Below are 22,883 nucleotides of genomic sequence, written 5' to 3'. Positions count from 1 at the left end.
ATATCATGATGCATTAAAAATATATCATGATGCATTAAAAATATGACCTTTGACGTTGCAACCGGTATGAAGTACTTTTGATCTTTTGGCATCCAATTTTAATTTCCTCTTCTTTCGCATTAGCGTTGCATAAATATATTGGATATTTGTATCTGTGGAAAAAATTTAATAACTTAGTAAAAATCAAATATTTGTAATAAATAAGACTTGGAATTTTTGTAACAAATTCAATAAAGAAGTATATAAAATAATGCAGATTTTTGTGATTCTGATATAAGTTTTAAAATTGTGTTGTAAAAATATAATGAAATAATGTAACAACAAAACCATCACATAACCAAAACATCATAATACTTAAATCAAATTGTATTACATCAAATACTCAACAAAAGGAAATTAAAGTTCATAAGAAATAATCCTAGGAATGACTCCAACAAAATGAAAGGAAATTAGAGTTCATAACACATAATCCTAGGAATGAAACAAAGTGAAATAGAAGTTCTTAGACGACGAACCTAATTGCAAGGACATTTAAATAAAATAGAACAACCCAACATAAAACATTAAGATTTTAAGGAGAGCATTTTTTCAATCTTGGGAGTAAGGTTCTAATTTAAATAAAATAGAACAACCCAACATAAAACATTAAGATTTTAAGGAGAGCATTTTTTCAATCTTGGGAGTAAGGAGAACCGGCTTGCCATCAGAAGGAGGCTTACTGGTAGACAATTCTCCAATCATCTCAACATCATAACTGCCAAGCAAGTTTTTCTTAAAATCTGGATTTTTTGACTTGCGCTTAAATGTTGCTGCTTCAACTACATGAGTATTTCCAATGCTTTTGTCATTCACATTTGTTGCTATCGGAGTAACATTATCATTCATACTTTCAACACCAGCCTAGACATTTATATAAACAAATGGTGTCACAAAAATGATTGAACATAATGTAACTTATACATAGACTACTTGAAAATAAAATATCTAATGTATTTTTCAATCAGGTCAACAAAACATAGTAGAATGCTAGTTATATATATGTTCCTAAAAATATATATAGATGTGGATCTTTATAACATGAAACCTAAATAATTGAATACCAAAACCAATATTTAGTAACTCAATATTATAAAGTCCACTGTTAAAATTGAGTGTTTAAAGTTTCAATCATAGACCATGAACCCTAAATCATAAAAGAAACATGAGCATATTTATAAAATAAACATACCTTTAAGTTGGCAATTTCTTGTGACTGGATAATATCCAATCCCATGGTAAGATCTTTAGAACTACCAGTCTACATTATAGTTCAAATAATTATTATCACAAATTTGAGTAATGAATAATTGTAATTAGGGGTGTTGGTTGTCCGGTTTTAATGGTTTTTAAGTCAAACCATGAACAGAGCATTAGTAACGCTTTTTTATATCAAAAACCAAAACCAAACTCTTGAAATCTAAAACCGAACCATTACTAACGGTTTGGTTTCACCGTTTAGGCTATCTTGGAACTTTTTAAAATGCGCGATATACAAAAAAAGGCCATCCATTATTATATAAAGCATGTTAGCTAAAAAAACACGTTGGTAAAACACAATGTACAGAATTACTATGTCATAAAAGTATTAATCCAAAATGTAAATCAAAGTTAAAATAGTTTAAAGCTGTTAAAAATACAAAAGCTATAATAGCATATGATTTTTAAACTTTCAGTTACAATGAATTGTCTAAAACAAAGTTACAAAACAACCCAATTCAGCAAATTTAATCGATGAATAAATATCCCACTTCACTTTCTTCTCACCGATTTGAAATAAATAATTAATATCTAATATGAAATATAAAAAAAATACATATGAATCTTACGGTTCGGTCCGGTTATTTTACAAACCATAAACCAAACTGTTCACTCCAGTTTGAAAATTTTGGAACTGACCGACCGAAAGTAAAGAAGAAAAACCGACCGCGAACCGAACCATGAACACCTCTAGTTGTAATAAATTGAAAACAATATGCTATGCATGATAAATGGTTCAAAAGGCAATTTATAAAGTTTAAAATTTAAAAAAATAAAGATATAAAATTGTGAAAAAATGTAGCAGGTTTTCAAAGCAATACCTTTAAGTCAGCAATTCCTTGTGACTCGGTATCATTGAATCTATTGCTAAGCGAGGCAGAGTTGTCAACCTACATATTAATAAGATTATTGATTAATAAAAACTAAGTGTGATGAATAAATATAACTTAAATAGACAACAAAAAAATAGTAATACCTCAAAATTGTTGGCCTTTTTTTCCAGTTCGAAAATGATATCCACGTCATCCGTTAGTTTAGAAATGCCGAAAACACAGGAACCGTTGTCAATGTTGTACTGTGCTATGTCAATCTTAAAAGCAATTTTTTTCCCATAAGAACATCAAATTCAACAGGAGTGTTTGCGTTATCACCCCCGTGTATGCATTTATATTTTAATGAATGATAATCTTAAAAATATACAATATAATACCGCATCGTGTGGTAAACAAATCTTACAGTGACATATTTGTCGATTAGAGATTATGCACTTGTTTTGAGAAGTTTGGAAGCGTCACGATCAAACAATGTCAAAGCAATTGTTCCAATTGAGTCTTGAACAGCCAATGGGAGTCTAAGCCTACATAATATATTGTTGTTAACTTACTCAGCAAATATAAATTATGAAAACATAATGTATAAATTTTAACACCTTTGCAAATAGTGAATAACATTGTTATTGCAACTCGGAGTTTTGCACTCATAAATATCCTCTTCATCAACCAACACACCAACAGGCTGATCATCTTTGGAAGACTTTTTGGTAACATTCCTGTTACAAGTTCTACATGCCAAATAATACCAGGGCACGTTTTGAGGTATCAACCGAACCGTCCCAACAATCACAGCAGACTTGACCTACAAAAACCAGAATATATTAATTAAGCATTTAATAAAAATTAGCAATTAATAGAATATAGTATAATGTAGTAATGTAGTTTACCTGATGTAGATTAACTTCCACTATGTTGTTGAACTCAGATCTTACTACATATTCATCATACATTGACAAATACATTCCTGAGATGTTAAAGGATTTAGTCAAACTTGAAGAACCAGCCGAGTTCTGCAAAAGGCTGTTAAAAGAAAGTAATTTTGATGGTCAAAAGAAGGAAATGGAAAAATATTAAAAACTAATGTTTTAGTATTGAAGTTATATACCTGTTTCGAAAGGAGGTGATATCATCAATGTCGGAGTTGATAAAAAGTTTTGAAACATTGAAGCAATTGTTGACAAAAGCAGATTTTCCATAGTATTTCAAAGTACCAAATTGCATGATGACAACAATAACACCATCTTGGTCTCTACTCTGCCAATGCTCTAGCATCGTATCAGCATATGAATCCCATAATGACAAGTAAATTTTGTTCATCCTTCAACAAATTAATCAAGAAAAAGGTTTAAAGAAATTGTTAAGATTAAAAATATCAATAAACATGATTTAGGAAAAAGATAAACTCTAGATCTTGAACAATGGGATTTAGTTTCTTTATATCGGTCTCCCTTTGTGTTTTGAACTCCTTAGGTCACGGACATCAGCAACAAAACCAATTACATCTAAAAAAGAATTGAATAAACATAAAATAATGACACATATAAGTAATTTAAGTTACAAAATGAGGTAAATTAGATGAGGGTTTTGTATTACCTAATGGTTCATATTCAGGAAGACTCTGATCAACGATACCGGTAAAATTTGTGAATCAAAAGCCATATGTTGGGCAAGAGAAATCATCACAAGGGTAGACGTTTGTGTCACAATAGAGTCCTAGCTTGGTTTTGTTTTGAACATACTTGTACTTGGATTCATTCAAACCAATAGTAGGTTTGACAAAGAAGTAACAGCCTATAAAAATATAAAAAAAGAAAAAAAATTAATGTTGATAAATGTAAAGTATCTTGGTAAATAATATTAAAACAGCGGTGTAATTCTAACGTGTTTTTACAACAGTACTGTTGGAAATAATATTAAAACAGCGGGGGTAATTCTAAAGTGTTTTGACAACAGTTTTTTTACATAAAGTAAACTGTTGTAAATAATATTAAAGCAGCAGGGGTTTAGTCGGTTTGACAATTGTATGAAAGTTAATGACAAAATCTTCTAAAAAGTCAATTGTGTTGTATAGTAGAAGTTCTAATCTTAAAAATTCTAATGTTTTTAAAACCGGACTGGTTCAGCGGTCCGACCGGCCGGACTGGGATCTGGTCACCCTAACGGTCCGGTTCGATCTAGTTCACTCACTTCTCAAAAACCTGGACTGTCCGAACCGTTGCACCGATCCGACCGGTTGGACCGGTGAACCGGACCGATTCAACCGATTTATTATGGAATTCTTATATTTATTTCATTTAACATTTTTTTTTAGAATTTGTAAGTCAAGCTGGTCCAACCGGTTCGACCGGTGAACCGATAAGCCGTCCGGTTCAATGTCCGATCCGGTTATGAAAACGAACAATACATTTATACTTAGTTGAATAGTTACTTATATATTTAAAACAATAAATTTTAATAATAATAGTGACATTAATATTATAAGTAATCTTGTTTCAGCCATATATTAAGATGTATAAAATTAAAAAAAATCAAACATCAAAATGTAATTAGTAAATAAATATAACCTGATTCGTTCAGAAGATGCTCAAAGCGAGAAAACCAGCGACGAAGAACATTGGCTTGCGTTGTTGTACCCTGTAAGGATTAGATGAAAAACCATTATGTGTTATTTCTAAAAAGTACTTTGCAATAATATAATAACTTAACAAACATGTACCTTTTCATCAACCAAGATCATTTCAATAGAGTACCACTGTTGAGGATTGTTGTACATGGGTTGTTTCCATAACCGGATGACCCGAACCTTTACCGTATAGTCACGGCGAGACAAGTCAAGGTTCTTCAGGTAGGTAATGTCACCGAGTGCAGGCAAGCTATACCAAAAATAAATGTTTATCATTAGTATTAAAGCAATGAGTAAAGCATTAACAGTGAAACATATGAGGTTATATGAGTTTAAATGTATTAAGATAACAAAATTGTTTAAATGTACCCGTGCTCCATGAGTTGAGAAGAAATTTTGAATAATGGAAGTAAGAGAAATTAAATGTGAGCATGCAAATTTGTGAGCATGTGAGGAGATCTTATAGAAAATTAGAGATGAAAGAAAACAAAAGTCTATTTTTGGGTATATGGAGAAAAGCAGATGATTGATCTTCCTTAGTTAGATACATGTATAACTAAATTGTGAAACAATTTGAAATGGTTAACTTGTCTTTATAGTTGACCAATATAAATAGTGTTTTATAGATTGAAATGAAAAGTTGCTAAACATATTTAGGTAAGGTCAATGCTACTTTTCTACACTTTTTTAAAGTTCAAAAAAGCCAAACATCAAAAGAGGAAACAAACATATTGTATTAAGATTTTGAAATTTGAAAGACTATTTAAAATTTTATGGAAACAGTGACATGTTGAAATTTTAAATATTTATTGGTATAAGAATTATAATATTAAGAATTTAATGTTGAAAAGTTGAATCTTTAAATGGGAATATTTTCATAATTTTGAATAAGTTGAAAAGTTTTTTTCTGGAAACACAAAATAGTTATATCATTTTGTTAAAAAGTATTCATCAATTTCAAACATTTATAACATGATATATAGATTCAACTTTATAATAATCTAAGGAGTTAAGTGTTATTTTAGTACATGTGGTTTGCCCAACTACGCAACTTTAGTACCTATTTTGAATATTGTGCAAATGACTACCTCAGTTTCAAAAAAACTTGCATTTTTAGTACTTTTTTTAACCCCGTCAGTTTTTTTCATTATTTCACTAATATTAATAATCAAAAACAACCATATGATTTACAATGAAGTGGCACGTAAGCGGGCAACAAGCTGCGCCGCAACCCCCTTTTAGATAGCAAATGATTTACAATGAAGTGTCAGTTTTCATCCGTTAAGTCCAGGGTGTTTGCGTAATTTCATTATTATTTGTTTTACTCTTTTATTTTTTCTCTCCCATTTTATATTGTTGAACCAGAATGATAATCAAGATCCTAGATTACATCAACATCACAACCTTCATGTGCTTCCTCAACCTCATCTCTTCTTCTTTTGATTCCGGTTCATATTTCAATTCCGGTGACTACGGTAAGAGTACAAACGCCAGAGATGGTAGATTACAAGGTGGCACGTTCTCTTCATCAATACTCGCGATAGTTAACGAGATTCCGATGACTTAGAGAAAACATGAGATTGTTCAATCGTACGCTAAGAAATTGATGGACGAGAATATCTAGGCGCAGTACAAGCCGTTGTAGAGAGTTAACGCCTTCGCACTTGCATGCACGTTTTCACAGACGCTTGATTTGTCTGAGGACCCAACCCACGGAAACGATATGCAGGTGAATCACCTGTTGACAAACCAACCCATGCTCTCTCTTGATGCAGACTAAAGAATCACACTAAAAATGAGCAATCGTAGATACGTAGCCGCTAGCGACGATGAAGACGGTCCACCGCAAAAGGAATCCAATGAATCACTGTCCAGTCAGCGGAAAAGAAAACAAATGAAAATTTATGAAGACGACGACGGTATACGGGTGAATCACCAGTTTGATTAGTTTTCTCCCCTTATATATTAGTTTGAAGTTACGGTCTTGATTAGTTTGAGGAATTATTAGGGTTAAGTTAAGAGAATGAATTTGGGGGAAATGGGTTAATGGAGAGAGAAAAGGATAAAAGAAAAGGAAAACAAAAATATAATAATGAAATTACTCAAATACCCCTTATTTAAATAATGAAATTATGCAAATACCCCGTACTTAACGGATAAAAATTAACGGGGTTAAAAAACTACTAAAAATGCAAGTTTTTTGAAACTTAGGTAGCAATTTGCACAAAATTCAAAATAAGTACCAAAGTTGCGTAGTTGGACAAACCTCAGGTACTAAAATAGCACTTAACTCTAATCTAAGTGATTATAATAACATGAAAATCCAGTTTAATAGAAATTACCCATGAAAGAAAACAATAATATATTTTGGGGTATATGAAGCCAAAAACAAAAATTGATCTTTCTTGGTTAGATAAATGTATAACTAAAATGTGAAACAATTTGAAATGGTTAATTTGTCTTTATAGTTGATCAATATGAAGTTGCCCAAATGTTTGTACACGAGTTCAAATGAAAAGTGGGTAAACTTATTTGGGTAAGGTCAAATACATTTTTTACACATTTTAGAAGTTCAAAGAAATTCATATAACAAAAGAATAAATAAACAGAATGTATTAAGCTTTTTAAACACCATTCAAACTTTTTGAAAATAGTGAAAACTTGAAAATGTAAACATTTATTTTTGGTAAAAAATAAAGTTTTTAATTTTTAAATCTGTAAATCCTTTAAATGTGAAGATCACCAAAATATGAATGTTTAAAAATTTAAAATATTACATTCTGTATAAAATATTTGAAATATTATGGAATTAGAAATTGAAAACAGCAAATATGTACTTTTAAATAGAAATGGAAATTTGATTATACCTTACCAGCATACATCATATGATAATTTGATTAGTGTCAATCTTGGTAGGAGTAACATAATGCCATCTGTCAAGAGATGCAAAACGAATCAATTAAACAAATGTAACTCTTAATGAAACTAAATTGAATATTATAAAAATAAATAACACGAAATAAAAACATTAATCAATAAGAAGATGACTTATTGTTTGAACCATCTTATCTTATCTTATTATACTATTAAAGCAAAACAAGGTTTTCATATGTCATTCAACTAGCATGTCCACATAGGCTTCCAACTCATCAATTTTCCATTTATATAATTTCTACATGTTAATTTGAACATTAATTTTAAACATTAACTCCTAAGTTGAAAAAAGTTTAAAAATAAATGTTATAATCATCATTTATTGAGTGATAAAGACAATTAATTGTTTTCATTGTTATTTTTTAAAATTTTGAGACATTTTATTATTATATTTTTTTGGATTTTGGGAAATTATTTATGAGCCTTTAGACCGGATGTATGGATGTTTGGATTGAAATAGTGGTTTAAGTCATGAGGTTTGGATTATATTGTTGCTTTATTAAATGCGCGGTTTAATAAAATTATAATTATATCTCATTGTTATATTCAAATTTTTAGCATTTTATATGTTGTGTACTTAAATGTTTTATAATTTCAATAAAAATAGTTTTATAACACACAACTTATGTTACAGCATCTACATATTTACGCTTCATAGTTTACAACATATGACTTCAGTAGATGATGAAGTTTTAGTTAATATGTCTTTTTGTTTTATTGTATAAGTTATAAATATATGGCATAACTTATAATTATGTTTTAAATTGTTTTTTTTTTCTATTTGTCTTTTGTATGTTAGGTTTTTTTAATTAAAATAACAATGTGATACTTTATAATAATAATAAAGCTATATTATTCGACGTTTACACTTCATTAAAATGTATGTAACACACGCGCGCACGCGCGCGCACACATACACACACACATATATATATATATGAAGTTTTATATATTTTCCATCCATGTGTAACACGAGATTTAACCTAGTTAGACATGAAAAGCATAATATTGAAGCCATATCTCAATCCGGATTTCAGCTAAATTGATGTGTACTTGCAAAATATTGAAAATAATTTTGGAAAGTAAATAGAATTCACTAATGTGGACAATTATTAATTAAATAATAAATCCCTATATAGGAAGAGTCCAATAGTATCTGATAATCTTCATCTTCATCTTCATAGTTGATATACATAAACATGTAAGAATCTGAAAATCTGAAAAAATAACATACATACAGATAAATTAAAGGTTAAAAAAAATAGAATCTAAGAAAACAGAAATTTTGCTACAATTTTAACAAAAATTAACTCCACTCGCCTTCAACAAAGACGATTGACGCAGGCTTAGATGAATTGACCATAAATTTGCCCTAAATAATAGAAAATGTATGCACTGTGTACAATTCAAAATTAGAACATATGAACAACAAATTTAGATAAAATTAGGAATATGACTGAGATAAACATGTGTACAATTCAAAATTAGAACATATGAACAACAAATTTAGATAAAATTAGGGATATGATTGAGATAAACATATTAAAGGCCACCTTGAACAGTGGGGCTTGACGGCGGCGGAGATGATTGTCGGCAACAATTTGAAATTAACGGCGGCCGAGATGATTTGTCGGCAACAATTCGAAATTAACGGCAGTGGAGAAGATTTGTCGGCAACAATTCGAAAATAATGAAGAGAATTGGAAGTAGAAAAGATGATTTGTCACAAGAAAAGAAGAGATGTGTGATTTAGAAGATCTGCAATCACATATTTTAGGGGTCGTGGAGAAGAGAGAAAGGAAGAACAGGCTAAAGATTGGGAGAAAAGAGGTTAGGGTTTGGAAGAATACTTAGAAAGTTAGGATGAAAAAACCGGGTTCAACAAAATGGGAGACGTGGCTTCCTATCTTTTGAACACAATATCAAACTAAACTTGGTGCTGACACGTGTGCTAGAGGAATGTGGAAGTGACACGTTTGAGAACATTTTTTCATTTATTAAAGATAGAGATAAGACTATTCTAACAATTATACAACAGTGTGTTTGTAATGATATCATGAAAGCTGCTGAAAAAGGAAAATCTAGTGTCATTTTTAGTTTTTTGTCTATGGCAAGGTATGGAGTGTAAAACATTTTTGTGAAAAACTTTAGCTACATCTTTCAGATTCAAAGGCCTAATTGTTTTAAATGTTACTTTCAGTGGCATTGCTTCATTATTGTATATCGATGGTAGAACAGCTCATTTTTTATTTAAAATTCAAATACATTTGATGATATAAAACGACTATACTTGTAATACATTTTTTTACATATATAATACGAAGAGACTTGATTATCTTTGTTTTTATTTGTATTAAATTATTAATTGTAATTTATACATTAACTTATCCCGTGTAATACACGGGTTTCTGAAGCTAGTTGTAATATATTAAGATTTTGACACCGGGGATAAATGTAACGTAAAGGCTTAAAAGGTGGGTATTCGTAAAAATCCAGTGTGCTCCCTTTACAAATAATATTGAACTAGGATGATTACCCACGCTTTGCCACAGGGGCTGAAGTTGGCGTTTATCTGCTGCTGCGCATATAGAACTTCTCCACATACCTTAGAAACGTAGGGGGTTGAAAAAAGAACCACATACCTTCTCTTCGGTAGGAGGCTTTGACGATGATAAGAACAGGCTTTGACCAAAAAATCATCGGTCTCATCTCTCTCTAGCTTTAGCTTTGATGGTACTAAGAACATGTGGAGAAGTTCTGTTGCAGATACATATATGTAGCATGTGCATAAAATTCAATAACTAAGAAAATAATCATGAATCAATCATGGAATTAAACAAAAAGAAAACAATTTCATAGTCCAGGTTCATTTTGGTGATCATGTATTCAAACCAGCTAGAAAATTGCAGAACAACTTAAAAAATCCATTCCTTAAACAATAAAATATACAATAACAAACAATTTAACCTTATGCCCTGCATAGTGTATTGAAAAAGCAAACAACAACGAACTTTTAACCTAATCTAAAAACCGAACAAATAAAGGAAACATATGAGGCTCAGATATGTAGAGACTCAAGTGAATCATCATATAGTAGCGGATGTAGTGCATTACCAGGGGTAGCCTCCGCTACCCCTTAACTTCTTGTCGGAAGTGTTAAAAAAAAATTTAGGTCGGTTTACATGTTTCGTTACCCCTGAAAAAAAAATAACGTTACCCCTATATGTTTTAAGCCCAACCAATTTAAAAATTCAACCCAACTAAAGCTCAAACAAAGGTGTAAAGCCCAAACCAATATAAAATAATATATGTTACACTAAAAACAAAATTGTCGATCCTCATTTAGTCAAAAACTCCAAGCCATCACCGTGACCAGACACCACTGCGCTGTTGCGGGTTGCCCTATGCCAGTCTACCCTCCTCCTCCGGTCACCTGACCAGGTGACGGGTGACCTCCACCGCTCCACGCTGCAGCCGAGAAGAGGTGGTTCACCGGTTCGAACCCTCTTTCATGGCTTGACCTATAGTTTCTCAATTTAGGTATTCTTCAACTTTTAACTAAAATTATAATTGTTTATATAAATTGTCAATATTGAACAATCATAAGTTTGTTAAAATTATTCCCGAAAGTTGTTGAGGTACTTGCTTTTATTAAAGAAGATGGAGAGAGTAACAACGAACTAATGCGAAAGATATTCTTAAGTATTTTAAGAGTCTTGATTTTGTGTTTTATATACACTTGTTAGACGATATTTTAGGTCTCACAAATGTTCTATCAAAACATCTTAAAAAAATCAAGATTTGTTAGAAGCATCTAAGTTGATAAGCCGGACAAACCGAGCATTGAATAATCTAATGACAAAATCGGTTTAACAATATGTTGGCTAGAGTGACATTTTTTTGTGCAAAAACAAGATTAAGATGTTAGATATGACGAAAAGTTATGGTAATCAACGAAAACGAAAGAATATCATTACTAATCGATATCATTTTGAGGTTAAAGTTTTTAATACCCTTTGGATATGCAAATTCAAGAAATTGGAAATAGATTTACTGAGGTCTCAACTAGTTTGATAGAAAATATGCCAGGTTTAAATCCTTGTGATTTGTTGTCTAAGTTTAACATATCGAAGATAGTGGCATTTTCTGATATGTATCCGAATGACTTTACTAATGAAGAAAGATAGTGTATTTCGGGTGATCTTACGACCTTTTATCACACTTAAAAGGAAGATGATAAATTTGCAAAATTGGGTGGAATGTGTGACCTTGCTCGTGTAATGGTAGAAACCAGATAGCACGCCACTTTTCCTTTGGTTTATCGTATACTGAAGCTAGCGTTGGCTTTATCGGTTGCAACTGCAACCGTTGAAAGATGTTTTTCTAAAAATGAAGCTTATCAAGACGGATTTGCACAATCGAATGGGTGATGAGTATTTGAAAAATGCCTTAATTTGTGCGGTCTGTAACATCCGTATTACGAGATTACTAAATAAAAGAAAATTATTGTTTCGTGTGAGTCGCTCGTTTAAATGGGTGTGTGTTTATATTTGATAAGGATTATGATTGGTGAAGGAAGTGGGTGGTGGGGTCCATAGCTCTCTATATAAGGCCATCCCCCCCATCCTTTCACCATTTCTTCCCACAACACACACACACTCCCTAGAACACACACATACTCTCTCTCAAGACCCGAATCCGATTCCGGGCTAAAGTAAGGAAGATCTTGGTGATCAAGTGTCTTCAAACAACAAGAATCACGTCCAGATCCTCGAGTTGTCCAGATCCGAACCAAACCCGAAGCCAAAGGTGAGTTTTAGCTAACAAGGTTAAGTTTTGTGGTTGAGTTCGACATGCAAATCGATATCTTAGTAGATCGGGTTGTAGGATGTAAGAAAAACATAAACTGGGTGAGTCTTAGCCTCATGAGTATGAAATAGGACAAAAAGGTGATGTTCGGACCCCATAAAACACGAGTATACAAAGTTGGTACGACCCAAAACTCATAAAAAGGGTAAAACCAGGTCCTAAGGAGGAAATAAGGAGAAAAATGGCTTTAAAATGGTAAAAGCGAAGAAAAAGGTAATTTTGCATCGCACAGCCATGCGAAGCGAAAAAGGTTGTTTCGCATCGCACAGCCATGCGAAGCGAAAAAGGTTGTTTCGCATCGCATGACCATGCGAAGCGAAAAAGCATGCGAAGCGAAATTTCCATGCGAAATTTCATGAAACTAATTTTCTGATGCGTTTTTGTTAAAGGACCGTTAATGAAAATAAATTTCCATGCGGAATTTCAACCCTAGCCAAGGGCTCTACCCCTTGGACCCTGCTAGGGGTTGCCACCCCTAGACCCCGCTACCAAGGGCGCTGCCCTCGGACCCCCGTTAGTTGAGGGTTCGTAAACTTAAATGTAAGAAGTAGTGGTAATAGATAATTGACACGTGTAATGTATTGTACAGTTAGCCGTACACAACTAAAGAAGGGTGTTACCATTAACGGCGAGAGAAACCGACTCCAGGTGAGTTTCTAGCCCCATTTCAGTGTTATGTTTTGGGGCTGTCTGCATACTCAATGTGATTAGTTAATACACTTACCTTAAGTGGTAAGTGTATGCCGTATGAATGTTTATAAATATACCTAATCAGTGTAGAAAGAGTTAAACGTATGTGTGAAGAGGTATATGAGAACAGATATAGCTAATGAAATAAAGGTATGTACGATATGTGTAGTGTATGAATGGTATGTATGATATGTAGAGCTGAAGAATAAAGGGTTGCCTACCCTAATAATATAGGCGAAGAGTAAAGGGTTGCCTACCCTAATAATATAGGCGAAGAATTAAGGGTTGCATGCCCTAATAATATAGGTGAAGAGTAAAGGGTTGCCTACCCTAATAATATAGGCGAAGAATTAAGGGTTGCCTGCCATAATAATATAGGCGAAGAGTAAAGAGTTGCCTACCCTAATAATATAGGTGAAGAATTAAGGGTTGCCTACCCTAATAATATAGGCGAAGAATAAAGGGTTGCCTACCATAATAATATAGGCGAAGAATTAAAGGTTGCCTACTCTAATAATATAGGCGAAGAATGAAGGGTTGCATACCCTAATAATATATGCGAATGTTATAGAGCGAAAGGCTCTTTAAAAACGTAGGAATGTTATGTATGTATAAAATAATTAAGGTAAGTAAAAGTAGAAATGTATGAAAGTAAGAATGAGAATGAAATGTATGTATCTGCTTAACTAGAACTCACTCAGCGTGGCTGACTTTTAGTATGCACGTAGGCAAATAGGTTGAGGCAGCTGGCTTGAGGAGGGACACATAGCATGAGCTAAAGAGACGGGTATCTATGAAGAAGCGTCATGACTGTTTTATGTTATGTCTATGAATGGATAATTTGTATGTTAAGACAAGATTCGATGTTTTGTAATGTAATGCATGAAGTTTTTAATTATTCCGCGAAAGTTGTAATTAACTCTGATTTAGAACTATGTTTATGAATAAATCCAACGCCAAGGTAGAGTTTCCGGGATCGGGGCCTTACACGGTCGAAAGAGAAATGCTTGATAAAGTAAAAGAAGAGGATGTAATAGCTCGATTTCAAGCTTTCAAAAACCGAAGGGGAGAAATAATGCAGCCCATGTGTTTAAATTTATTTATCATCGTGTTTCTATTTTTGTTTAGTTTACATTGTATGAAACACGGTGACAAATTTTTTTTTTAACGTTACCCTTGACATTTGGTTTTAGATCCGCCACTGTCATCATAGCCTTATATAATATACTCTCAGCCAATAAACAATTTAATGAGGCTCAGATATGTAATAAAGTGAACAAATAATGATAAACCTGCCATGGCTGCAATGCAAATGGTGTAATGTGAAAGAAATTGTTGTTCCTTTCGCATAAACAACCAGATTGCCCCGCCAAGATACAAATTTATGCAATTTTGTTCAACTCAATAAGACAATTCAATGTCATCATCACCGTCATAGCCATCTAGTTAAGGAGTTGTATGACATGCTTAAAATAGCATTTCATGAGTAACATGAACTTGATAATTAATATGGAAATCATAATAACTGTCTACGGCGAGGGAGGCAGCAACTGGTGTCATAATGCCACCACTTCCTCACATCGGATCACTGCCGCCAACACACGATCGTAGCCTAGGGTTTGAAAATCATATCCGGTTACAATCGGTGACCATGGAGGTGGCAACCGGCGTGAGAAAGCCACGATTTAATAGCCACAATTTTCCAACACTGAAGCACCGCGACCACCACACGATCGTCACCTAAGGTTTGTAAATAGAATCCGGTAACAATCGGCGGTGACGGAGGCGATAGCCGGCATACAAACCCTAGATTTAAGATTCTCCACACTGAAGCACTGCAACCACCACACGATCGCCGCCTAGGATTTGTAAACCGAATCGGGTAACAATCGGCAATGATATCGATGATCGGTGGAAAACAAACGACAGCAAATCAAAGATTGTGGTCACAATTATTGGAAAGAATAACCAGAAAAAGGTTGTTGCAAGAAGTAAGCCACCGCCCAAACCAACAAATGGCATACCCTCAACCTGAGACGCAATAAGCAGTTGTACAGCCCGCTTCAAAAGTTGTCGGGGTAAAACAGTATAAATCTGTGAGTAACTACTAATTCACGGGTTAGGTTATAATAGGAAGTATAGTTTTTGTAGGAAGGATAAGAAGTAATCTTGCCCATTGATTTTGAATATGGAGGGTTGAGATTAGTTTAGGGAGAAATCAAGGGTGAAAGAAGGGGGGGGGGCATAAAAGAAATAACACATTTGTTGACTTTCTCTCTCCACATGCAAGACACATGCCATATTCCCTCATCATTTTAAAACGTCCATAACTTTTTTTACGATGTTTTTATTGAAAAACAAATTCACCATAATAACGAGTGTCTTTTTATCTTTTATATGAGTACCATATTGTAATATAAAAATAAAAAAAAAATTAGTAGGTTTTTTACAAAGTGTGTTTTACCAAATTGTGTTTTACAAAATTTTGTTATACAATAATATTTTTCATTGTGTTTTTTTTTTAATTGTGTTTTTTCCATTATATTTTTTATATTGCGTTATACAATTGTGTTTTTTATTGTGTTTTTTTTATAGTGTGTTTTTCCATGGTGTTTTTTACATTATGTTTTTCATAGTGTTTTTTCGGACTTTTCCGGTGAGGTGGTGGCGATGGGCGGTGGGGTGGCGGTGGTTGTAGGATATAAGTGAAGTTGTAAGTGGGTTTTATGTAAGTGGGTTTTTGAAATGAATGTAAGTGGGTTTTAAGATTAAAGTAAGTGGATTTTGATATTTAAGTGTTGACTAAAATACCCCCCTCTTCCTAGCCTTATTAGGAAAATCAAACTTGTTATTTGAACCTAACCCACTCCTTCACAATTAATATATATATATATATATATAATACTTTTATCATATAATATATAGTGTATTAGGGTTTGAGTAGTCATCGCCGAAACACAGACAATGTCAGACTATTTGCCCTTAGAAATCCAAGACAAAATCCTGAAACGGCTTCCCGTGAGATCACTCGTCCGGTTCCGGTCGGTCTTGAAGACATGGAAGACTTGGATCGACAGCTCTCACTTTGTTTATAGCTACACCCGCCACCAGCCGCACACAAAGCACCGTCTGTTGGTAAGGTATGACGAAGAGCGGAAAGAAAGCTTCAATAAAACTGCTTATGAAGAAAGATTCATCTCCATTGCTGATGATGACACCTTCCCACTTGACACACTTCCCCTCAACTCTCCCCCTCGCTTTTATGATAACAGTGGTGAATTCTACGAGGTAATCGGCTGCTCGGATGGCTTGTTATGTTTCTATTCTATTACTGCACCTAGGGATAGTTTTGGGGGCAGGGCGGTAATATGGAACCCGTCTATTAGAAGAGCCCTTGAGATTGATGTGCCTAATGTGGCAGATGGGAAGGTATATAATACCGTTTTAGGTTTTGGGGTTTGCTGTGTCACCAATGACCCCAAGATTGCGAAAATCAATTACGTTGAATACGGCCACGAATCAGAAAACGTAACTTCCGTACCTTTTCAAGTTGAGTTGTATACGTTGAGCACGGGGGCTTGGAGAAGTCTAAGTGGTAACCTCCCCCGCATATCGGTTGAATTTGAGCCTGTCACTAGTACCAATTATTCGGTAGCTACAGATGGGTTTGTTTATTGGCTTGCTACCGATGTGATGCTAGCGGATGATATGGATTGTCGGATGATTGTTTCTTTTGACATCACATGTGAAGAATTTGGGGAAGTAAACCTCCCAGATTGGCTAGCCCGGTCTAATCATTTTCTTCACATGTCTAAGCTTAGGGAGTCTCTTGTTCTTCTAGAACATATTGAAGAGTCCGCGATGGATGCGTTCACTGTATGGATGATGGAGGGTGGTTTGTTTACCCCGCTATATACATTTATTGTTAACACACCTTGTAAACAAGTGTTTGTAATGGGATTCAGACAAAGAGGTGATGCCATGATTGAAATTACTGACTATGAGCATGCAGAACTACTTGTTTACGAGCAGCTCTTGGAGCAGATCCATAATCTTGGACTTGATGGGTCCGGGCATGCGTTTTATGTGCATTCGTACATGGAAACGCTAACGCTATTTCTTCACAATCATCCGGATCTTACATTTTGTACTGATGCGGTTCGAGATAATTTGGTTTGATCAGTTTGCTGCTATTATGGTGGATTAATATAGAGGTCTGCTAATTGATAGTTAGGTTGGTTTATGTGTGAAGAGGTAGGTCCCAGCAGAGCCCAGTTGGACCCGCAAGACTCACCTTGAAGAGAGACGTCTGCGCAGAAACCAACTGGATCCGCAGGACCCACCATGCTCAGAGACGTGACGTCCTTACGCGCAGTACGCAAGCTGTTCCCGCAGGAAATGCCTCCCAATGGTGAAGTACTCTGCCTGTTCCCGCAGTTGCGGATACAACTGCTGCAAAGGCGGGAACGTCCAAATTTGCAAAGGATATTGCGGAAGCAATCGTCCCGAAAAGTGCCAAACAGATGTCCAACATCGGCACTTACGATGGTATATCAGATCCAGACGATCATTTGAACAGGTTCATAGCGGGGGCAACCGTCAGTAGTTGGACGGAACCTACGTGGTGTTACATGTTCCAAATGACGCTTGTTGGGGCAGCTAGAGCGTGGTTCGATCGTCTACCGGTCCACCACATCTACGATTGGGAAGACTTCCAGCAGAAGTTTAGCCAACACTTCAGCCAACAAAGAAAGTATACCGAAGAGCAATGGACAATCCTCAAATGCATTCGAGAGGAAGATGAATCTTTGCTAGACTTCATCACTCGCTTCAACTCAAAGAAGCTAAGTTTGGGTAATATTAGCGAAGATCTTGTTCGCGCTGCATTCATCCAGGGCGCGAACGACCTAGAGCTCATCCGCACCTTAACGGGTAAAGATGGCATGCCATCCATATGGGATGCCATCATGACAGCAGCTAAACGCTTTGCGGAAACGGAGAAGCAACTGGGTAGTGATCTCCCCCAGAGCACAAACCTCTACACCCAGAAAACAAGAGAAGACAACGTCCTTACCGCCCGATTAAACAAAAAGCGGAAGCTAGGCATTTGGCAGTCAAGGGTAAACTTTGACACCTCATCCGGCTTGCAACATCGGTTAGGCGGAAGAGATAACGTACAGTCAAACCAGAACTCCAGATGGACGCCGCTCACCAAAAGCGTCACCGAGATATTCGCCACTGAGGAGCTCCCATGGCCAAAGGCTCCAATAATCCGACATCGTCACAATGCTGATCGGAGCAAACACTGTGACTTTCACAGGACAAAAGGCCACAACACTGAAGAATGCACAGACGTAAAGGACATGGTTGAAGCATTTGTCAGAGATGGGACGCTCGCGCACCTCGTGGCGCAATAAACGCTGAGCAGGCTGATGAGTGTAGAACCCCAGTTGGGGAAAACACGAATAAAATTACAGCTTCAATGGAGACTACATACTGCGTAAACAACGAGATCCCGAACCAGGTGCATATCGGCTCGATGGCACTCCCATCCCAACAACACGGAAGGGAGCTCAATTACACAGTTTGCATGTAGATCAATTCCAAATTTGTAAAGAAAAGGCCCAGAGCCACTTCTAATGGAAATGATTCTCCTTAGAACATCGACGCTGATTATTTTACATTTATACTTTTATGAACTTTCAACACTGATGCCGGTTTTCACCGCATACATAAGTGTGAAAGTCGTTGCGTGGGGAAGGCGGCAAAACCCGCATAAACCCAAAAAACGGCAAACCTTCACGCAGGTCAGTTAAAGGTAAAGTTCAGTCATCCCACTAAATGAAAGTGTCGGTCTATCCGCATGAATCATGATAGAGGAAACTGAACACTAACCTATTAACAACCGCGCGTCGAACGGTTAATTCATTCAACACTGAAGCCGGTTTTCACCGCATACATAAGTGTGAAAGTCGTTGCGTGGGGAAGGCGGTAAAACCCGCATAAACCCAAAAAACGGCAAACCTTCACGCAGGTCAGTCATAGGTAAACTTTGGTCATCCAACTAAATGAAAGTGCCGGTCCTAACCGCACAAATCATGAGAAGAAATCGAACCTATTGACAACCGCGCGTCGAACGGTTAACTTATTCAAAATACTTATAAAAAATTTCTAACAGGATGAGGAAAACCTCCACGCAGGTCAGATGTAGGTAAAGTTTAGCCATCCTACTAAGTGCAAGTGACGGTCCTACCCGCACAATCACGAAAGAGGAAGCAAAACTTCAACCTATTATCTACCACGTTCAAAGGTTAACTTATCCTAAACACTTAGAAATTTCTAAAAAGATGAGGAAAACCTCCACGCAGATCAGATGTAGGTAAAGTTTAGCCATCCTACTAAGTGCAAGTGACGGTCCTACCCGCACAATCACGAAAGAGGAAGCAAAACTTCAACCTATTATCTACCACGTTCAAAGGTTAAATTATTCTAAACACTTGGAAAATTGCTAATTTAAACTAAAGTATGCAAGACATATAACGTTTATAAAGCAAGGAATCCAGTGAAAATAGCGGTCTTACCCGCACAAAGATTTATATTTCATAATATTCATTACAAGAATGGCCGGGTAACTACCCGCCTACAAGAATATAAATCTATACAAGCTAAATCTATCCTAGAAGTGGGAAGGGATATTCAGGATCAAGCTTCAGGGCCACTTCCACTTGGACCAGCACCATCAGTAGAGCGTGGCGGTTCAAGGAAAGCTTTAAGGATAGCTAACCCATCATCAGCAGCAGCAACTTCGTTCACCTTCTCCACCACCGGATGCGGGAAGGCGGCATACTGATTCACTGCTTGGTTGTAAACAGTTTCAGTATCCACATCAAATAAAGGGAAGTTGGAAGGCGGGATGCCTTTCTCAACGAACCCTAGACCAAGCAGGAAGCCGGCCTTTTCCCATCCTCATGAGAAGCGTTGAGGGCTGCGCTCATAGCATCGTCATAAGACGTATCCGCGAAGACCCGATGCACAACCTACAAGAGAATACAAGTATCTAAACCTTTTCTATTTACAAAGAAAAGCGTGAAGACATGAAGCTAAACATACCTGAGACAACGCTTCTCGAAGAAGCCATTCCTTGGCAACCAGAGCCTCCTGGAGGGCAGCTTGAGCTTCGTTACGGGCGCGTTCGGCTTCACTTTTGTTGAGGTTGGCAAGCAACACTTCTTTAGCCGCAGCCTCTTCGACGCCCTTTAGCTTCCGCTCAGTGTGGTCAAGCACCCCCCTCTGGTCCAAGATCTCTTGGAGCTTTTTGGCGTCTTCCATCGCCAAGGCATCATGAGCCTGCTGGAGAGCCTCTAATTTGGCTTTAAGCTCCTCATTCTCCACGCGTAGAGGCTCAGCAACAGCTTCAGCCTTGGTGGCCCTTTCAGTTGCGTTCCTAGCAGTTTCCTTAGCCAGCCGAAGTCATTAACAGCTTGGGAAGCCTTGGAACGGGCCTCGAGACGGGCCTGAACCTCAACTTCAAGGGCCTTGAACGCCTTCTCCTTCTCCGCGGCCGCGGCGGAGAGCCTCCTATTCTCCTCCCGGACAGCCCGCGCCTGAGCTACTTCTTGAATGCGAGCTGCTTTTAACTTGTCGTTTTCACGACAAAGCAACTCGACGCGCGGCTGCATCCGGGCCAGGAGAACCCGAAGCTCATTGGTTAGCCTACCCTCCTGGTAGCTAGCCATGGCTTCCCCCAACGCACCACTGGGAGCTGCGTGACGAGCCCACTCCACGCACTCCACAGGTGTGCGAAGGGTTGTTCCTAGGCGGATGTTCCATCGTGGAACATACACTTCATTGGAATCCGACACTGCAAAAAACAAAAAGCAGTTAGGAAAAGATGATATATAAAAAAAAAAAAAATAGGCCAAAAGAACCCTACGCACCTGTAGGGTCAATAACAGGCCGATAGCCACCAAACCCATCACCTGAACCCAAGGGAAATCCGTCCAAGAGGTCAGGTAGATGGGAAGGAGGCAGAGGTTGGCGAGAAGCCCCATGCATACCTGAAGGATCGGCCGTCGTTGCCGATGACGGAGGAGGCATGGTGAAGGCCGCCGCGGCCGCCGCGGTCGCCGCTACGGAATCCGCAGCAAAAGTAACCGCCGGCTCAGTGAAAGATGCGGTAAAAATGGCACTGACAGCCGGTGGTGATGTCATCACAGCTGGAACAGTTGGCTCAATGGAATGAGCAACTGAACCAGCGGAAGCAGGCGCAGCCGCCTGGGTCGTCGCCTCAGGTAGGCTGACCAAGCCTACCGTCATAGGCGGGGGGGGGGGGGGGTACTCTTCCCTGCTCCACGCTGGAATGCGTCAACATCCACGCCTGCGCAAAGAAGATAAGTATTAATGATGGAAAGCTATGAAGTTAAAAATAAAGTTTGTACTTACGGGTTTTCTTGAGCCTAAAAGTGCGGACAGGCGGGGATGAACCCGATGGAGCCGGCCACTTCACGCCGCTCACCGTTGTCATCCAGGGCTCTCCGGAGGTGACAGTCGTCGCAGCCTCCGGAGCGGTGGTCTTATCACCACCGGGGTTCCCCGCCACCTCCTCGCTCTCGGCCTCTGAGTCAGACCGAGGCACCGGATCGGCAGTGGAGGCCACCTTCTCCTTCCCCTTCCCACCGGCAGCCTTCTTCTTCCGCACCGACGGAGGACCATCTGCGGATTCCTCATCAGAACATAAGATTAGAGGAATGCCAGCAGAGGTTTCAGCATTGAGGGGTCGAGGGTTGAATAACGCCTTACCTGGCCGCCTGGCGCTCAGGATCTCGTGGCCTGGCGGGTAGACCTACACGAACCGATCCGCCGTTTGTTCTAGGATGGGCAACTCGTTCTCATCTAGAGCACGAGTACCCATCCGAGCGGGACTGTCAGCCTCCCACGGATACAGGAGCGACTGCAAGTCGTTCCCCTCTGAAATAAAAGAAAAGCAGTTAGAAGACAAACCTATATAAACAAAGTAAACAGAGCATACCGTAAGGAACATAGTTCAAACCGTATTCGAGGACGATCGGGATCTTTTGCGCATCCGCATCCTTCCATACCCGGCTCATCCCGAGCATCACCATCCCGGACTCCGCAAAGCGGTAAACCGGAGATTGGACTCGGGATATCTTCGAGAACTATTCCGCCTCCTGGTAGTTGGAGGCGTGAAGGCTGGGAAGTGCTTGCCCATTCTTGAACTTCATGGCAAGGGGGATGGCGCGAGCGGAGATGAAAAAGAACTCCCGCTTCCATGAACGAAGACTGCGCTCGGTTGCGCAAATCTTCAAACCCTTGATCCGGGTTATCAGGGTATACCACCCCTGGATGCACCTCCAAGTGTAGAAGGTCATCAGGCGGTCGACAAAGGGCTCAATGCCCAGAATCCGGCACACCCACTCGAAGTGGCGAATCTTCGCGATCGCCATCGGGTGCACCTCGGTCAGGTGTACACCGTGCCTCTCTAGGACATGGTACACAAACTTTGTCAGCGGGAACCTAAGATTCCCATAGACAAAGAATGCAGCATATACCCCGATCTTGCCTTTGGGGGCATCATACACCGTCTGATGGGGTTCAGGAAACTCAGGCTCGAGAGACTC

The 22,883-nt window shown here is 37.6% G+C and overlaps 3 protein-coding genes and 1 long non-coding RNA gene across 4 annotated transcripts; 1 reads left to right on the top strand and 3 right to left on the bottom strand.

The window, feature by feature from the left end:
- Positions 1 to 635: 635 nt before the first annotated feature.
- On the bottom strand, positions 636 to 2,511 carry LOC143529806 (uncharacterized). The gene is made up of 4 exons (XM_077025513.1): positions 2,497 to 2,511; positions 2,273 to 2,386; positions 1,229 to 1,297; positions 636 to 900 (listed from the first exon to the last, which is right to left on the bottom strand). The coding sequence occupies exons 1-4, from the start codon at positions 2,509 to 2,511 to the stop codon at positions 646 to 648; spliced, it is 453 nt and encodes a 150-aa protein (XP_076881628.1). The 3' UTR covers positions 636 to 645.
- Positions 2,512 to 2,533: 22 nt separating this feature from the next.
- LOC143529795 (uncharacterized) lies at positions 2,534 to 3,148 on the bottom strand. The gene is made up of 3 exons (XM_077025505.1): positions 3,017 to 3,148; positions 2,726 to 2,931; positions 2,534 to 2,653 (listed from the first exon to the last, which is right to left on the bottom strand). Exons 1-3 carry the CDS (start codon positions 3,089 to 3,091, stop codon positions 2,557 to 2,559), a joined length of 378 nt encoding a protein of 125 aa, XP_076881620.1. The 5' UTR covers positions 3,092 to 3,148; the 3' UTR covers positions 2,534 to 2,556.
- A 621-nt stretch (positions 3,149 to 3,769) lies between these two features.
- LOC143529794 (uncharacterized) lies at positions 3,770 to 4,996 on the bottom strand. The gene is made up of 3 exons (XR_013134725.1): positions 4,831 to 4,996; positions 4,694 to 4,747; positions 3,770 to 3,920 (listed from the first exon to the last, which is right to left on the bottom strand). It is a non-coding gene; the product is annotated as an uncharacterized LOC143529794 (long non-coding RNA).
- Positions 4,997 to 16,209: 11,213 nt separating this feature from the next.
- Positions 16,210 to 17,424, top strand: LOC143529805 (putative F-box protein At2g02030). The gene has a single exon (XM_077025512.1). It carries the CDS (start codon positions 16,210 to 16,212, stop codon positions 17,422 to 17,424), a length of 1,215 nt encoding a protein of 404 aa, XP_076881627.1.
- The last annotated feature ends 5,459 nt before the right edge of the window (positions 17,425 to 22,883 follow it).

Source organism: Bidens hawaiensis, unplaced genomic scaffold (assembly GCF_021521415.1).
Source record: "Bidens hawaiensis isolate Kalapana, Puna unplaced genomic scaffold, B.hawaiensis_p1.1 tig00008706_1, whole genome shotgun sequence".
Lineage (NCBI taxonomy): Eukaryota > Viridiplantae > Streptophyta > Magnoliopsida > Asterales > Asteraceae > Bidens > Bidens hawaiensis.
The sequence above is the reverse complement of the archived record's forward strand: the minus strand, read 5'-3'. Positions and strand labels throughout refer to the sequence as shown.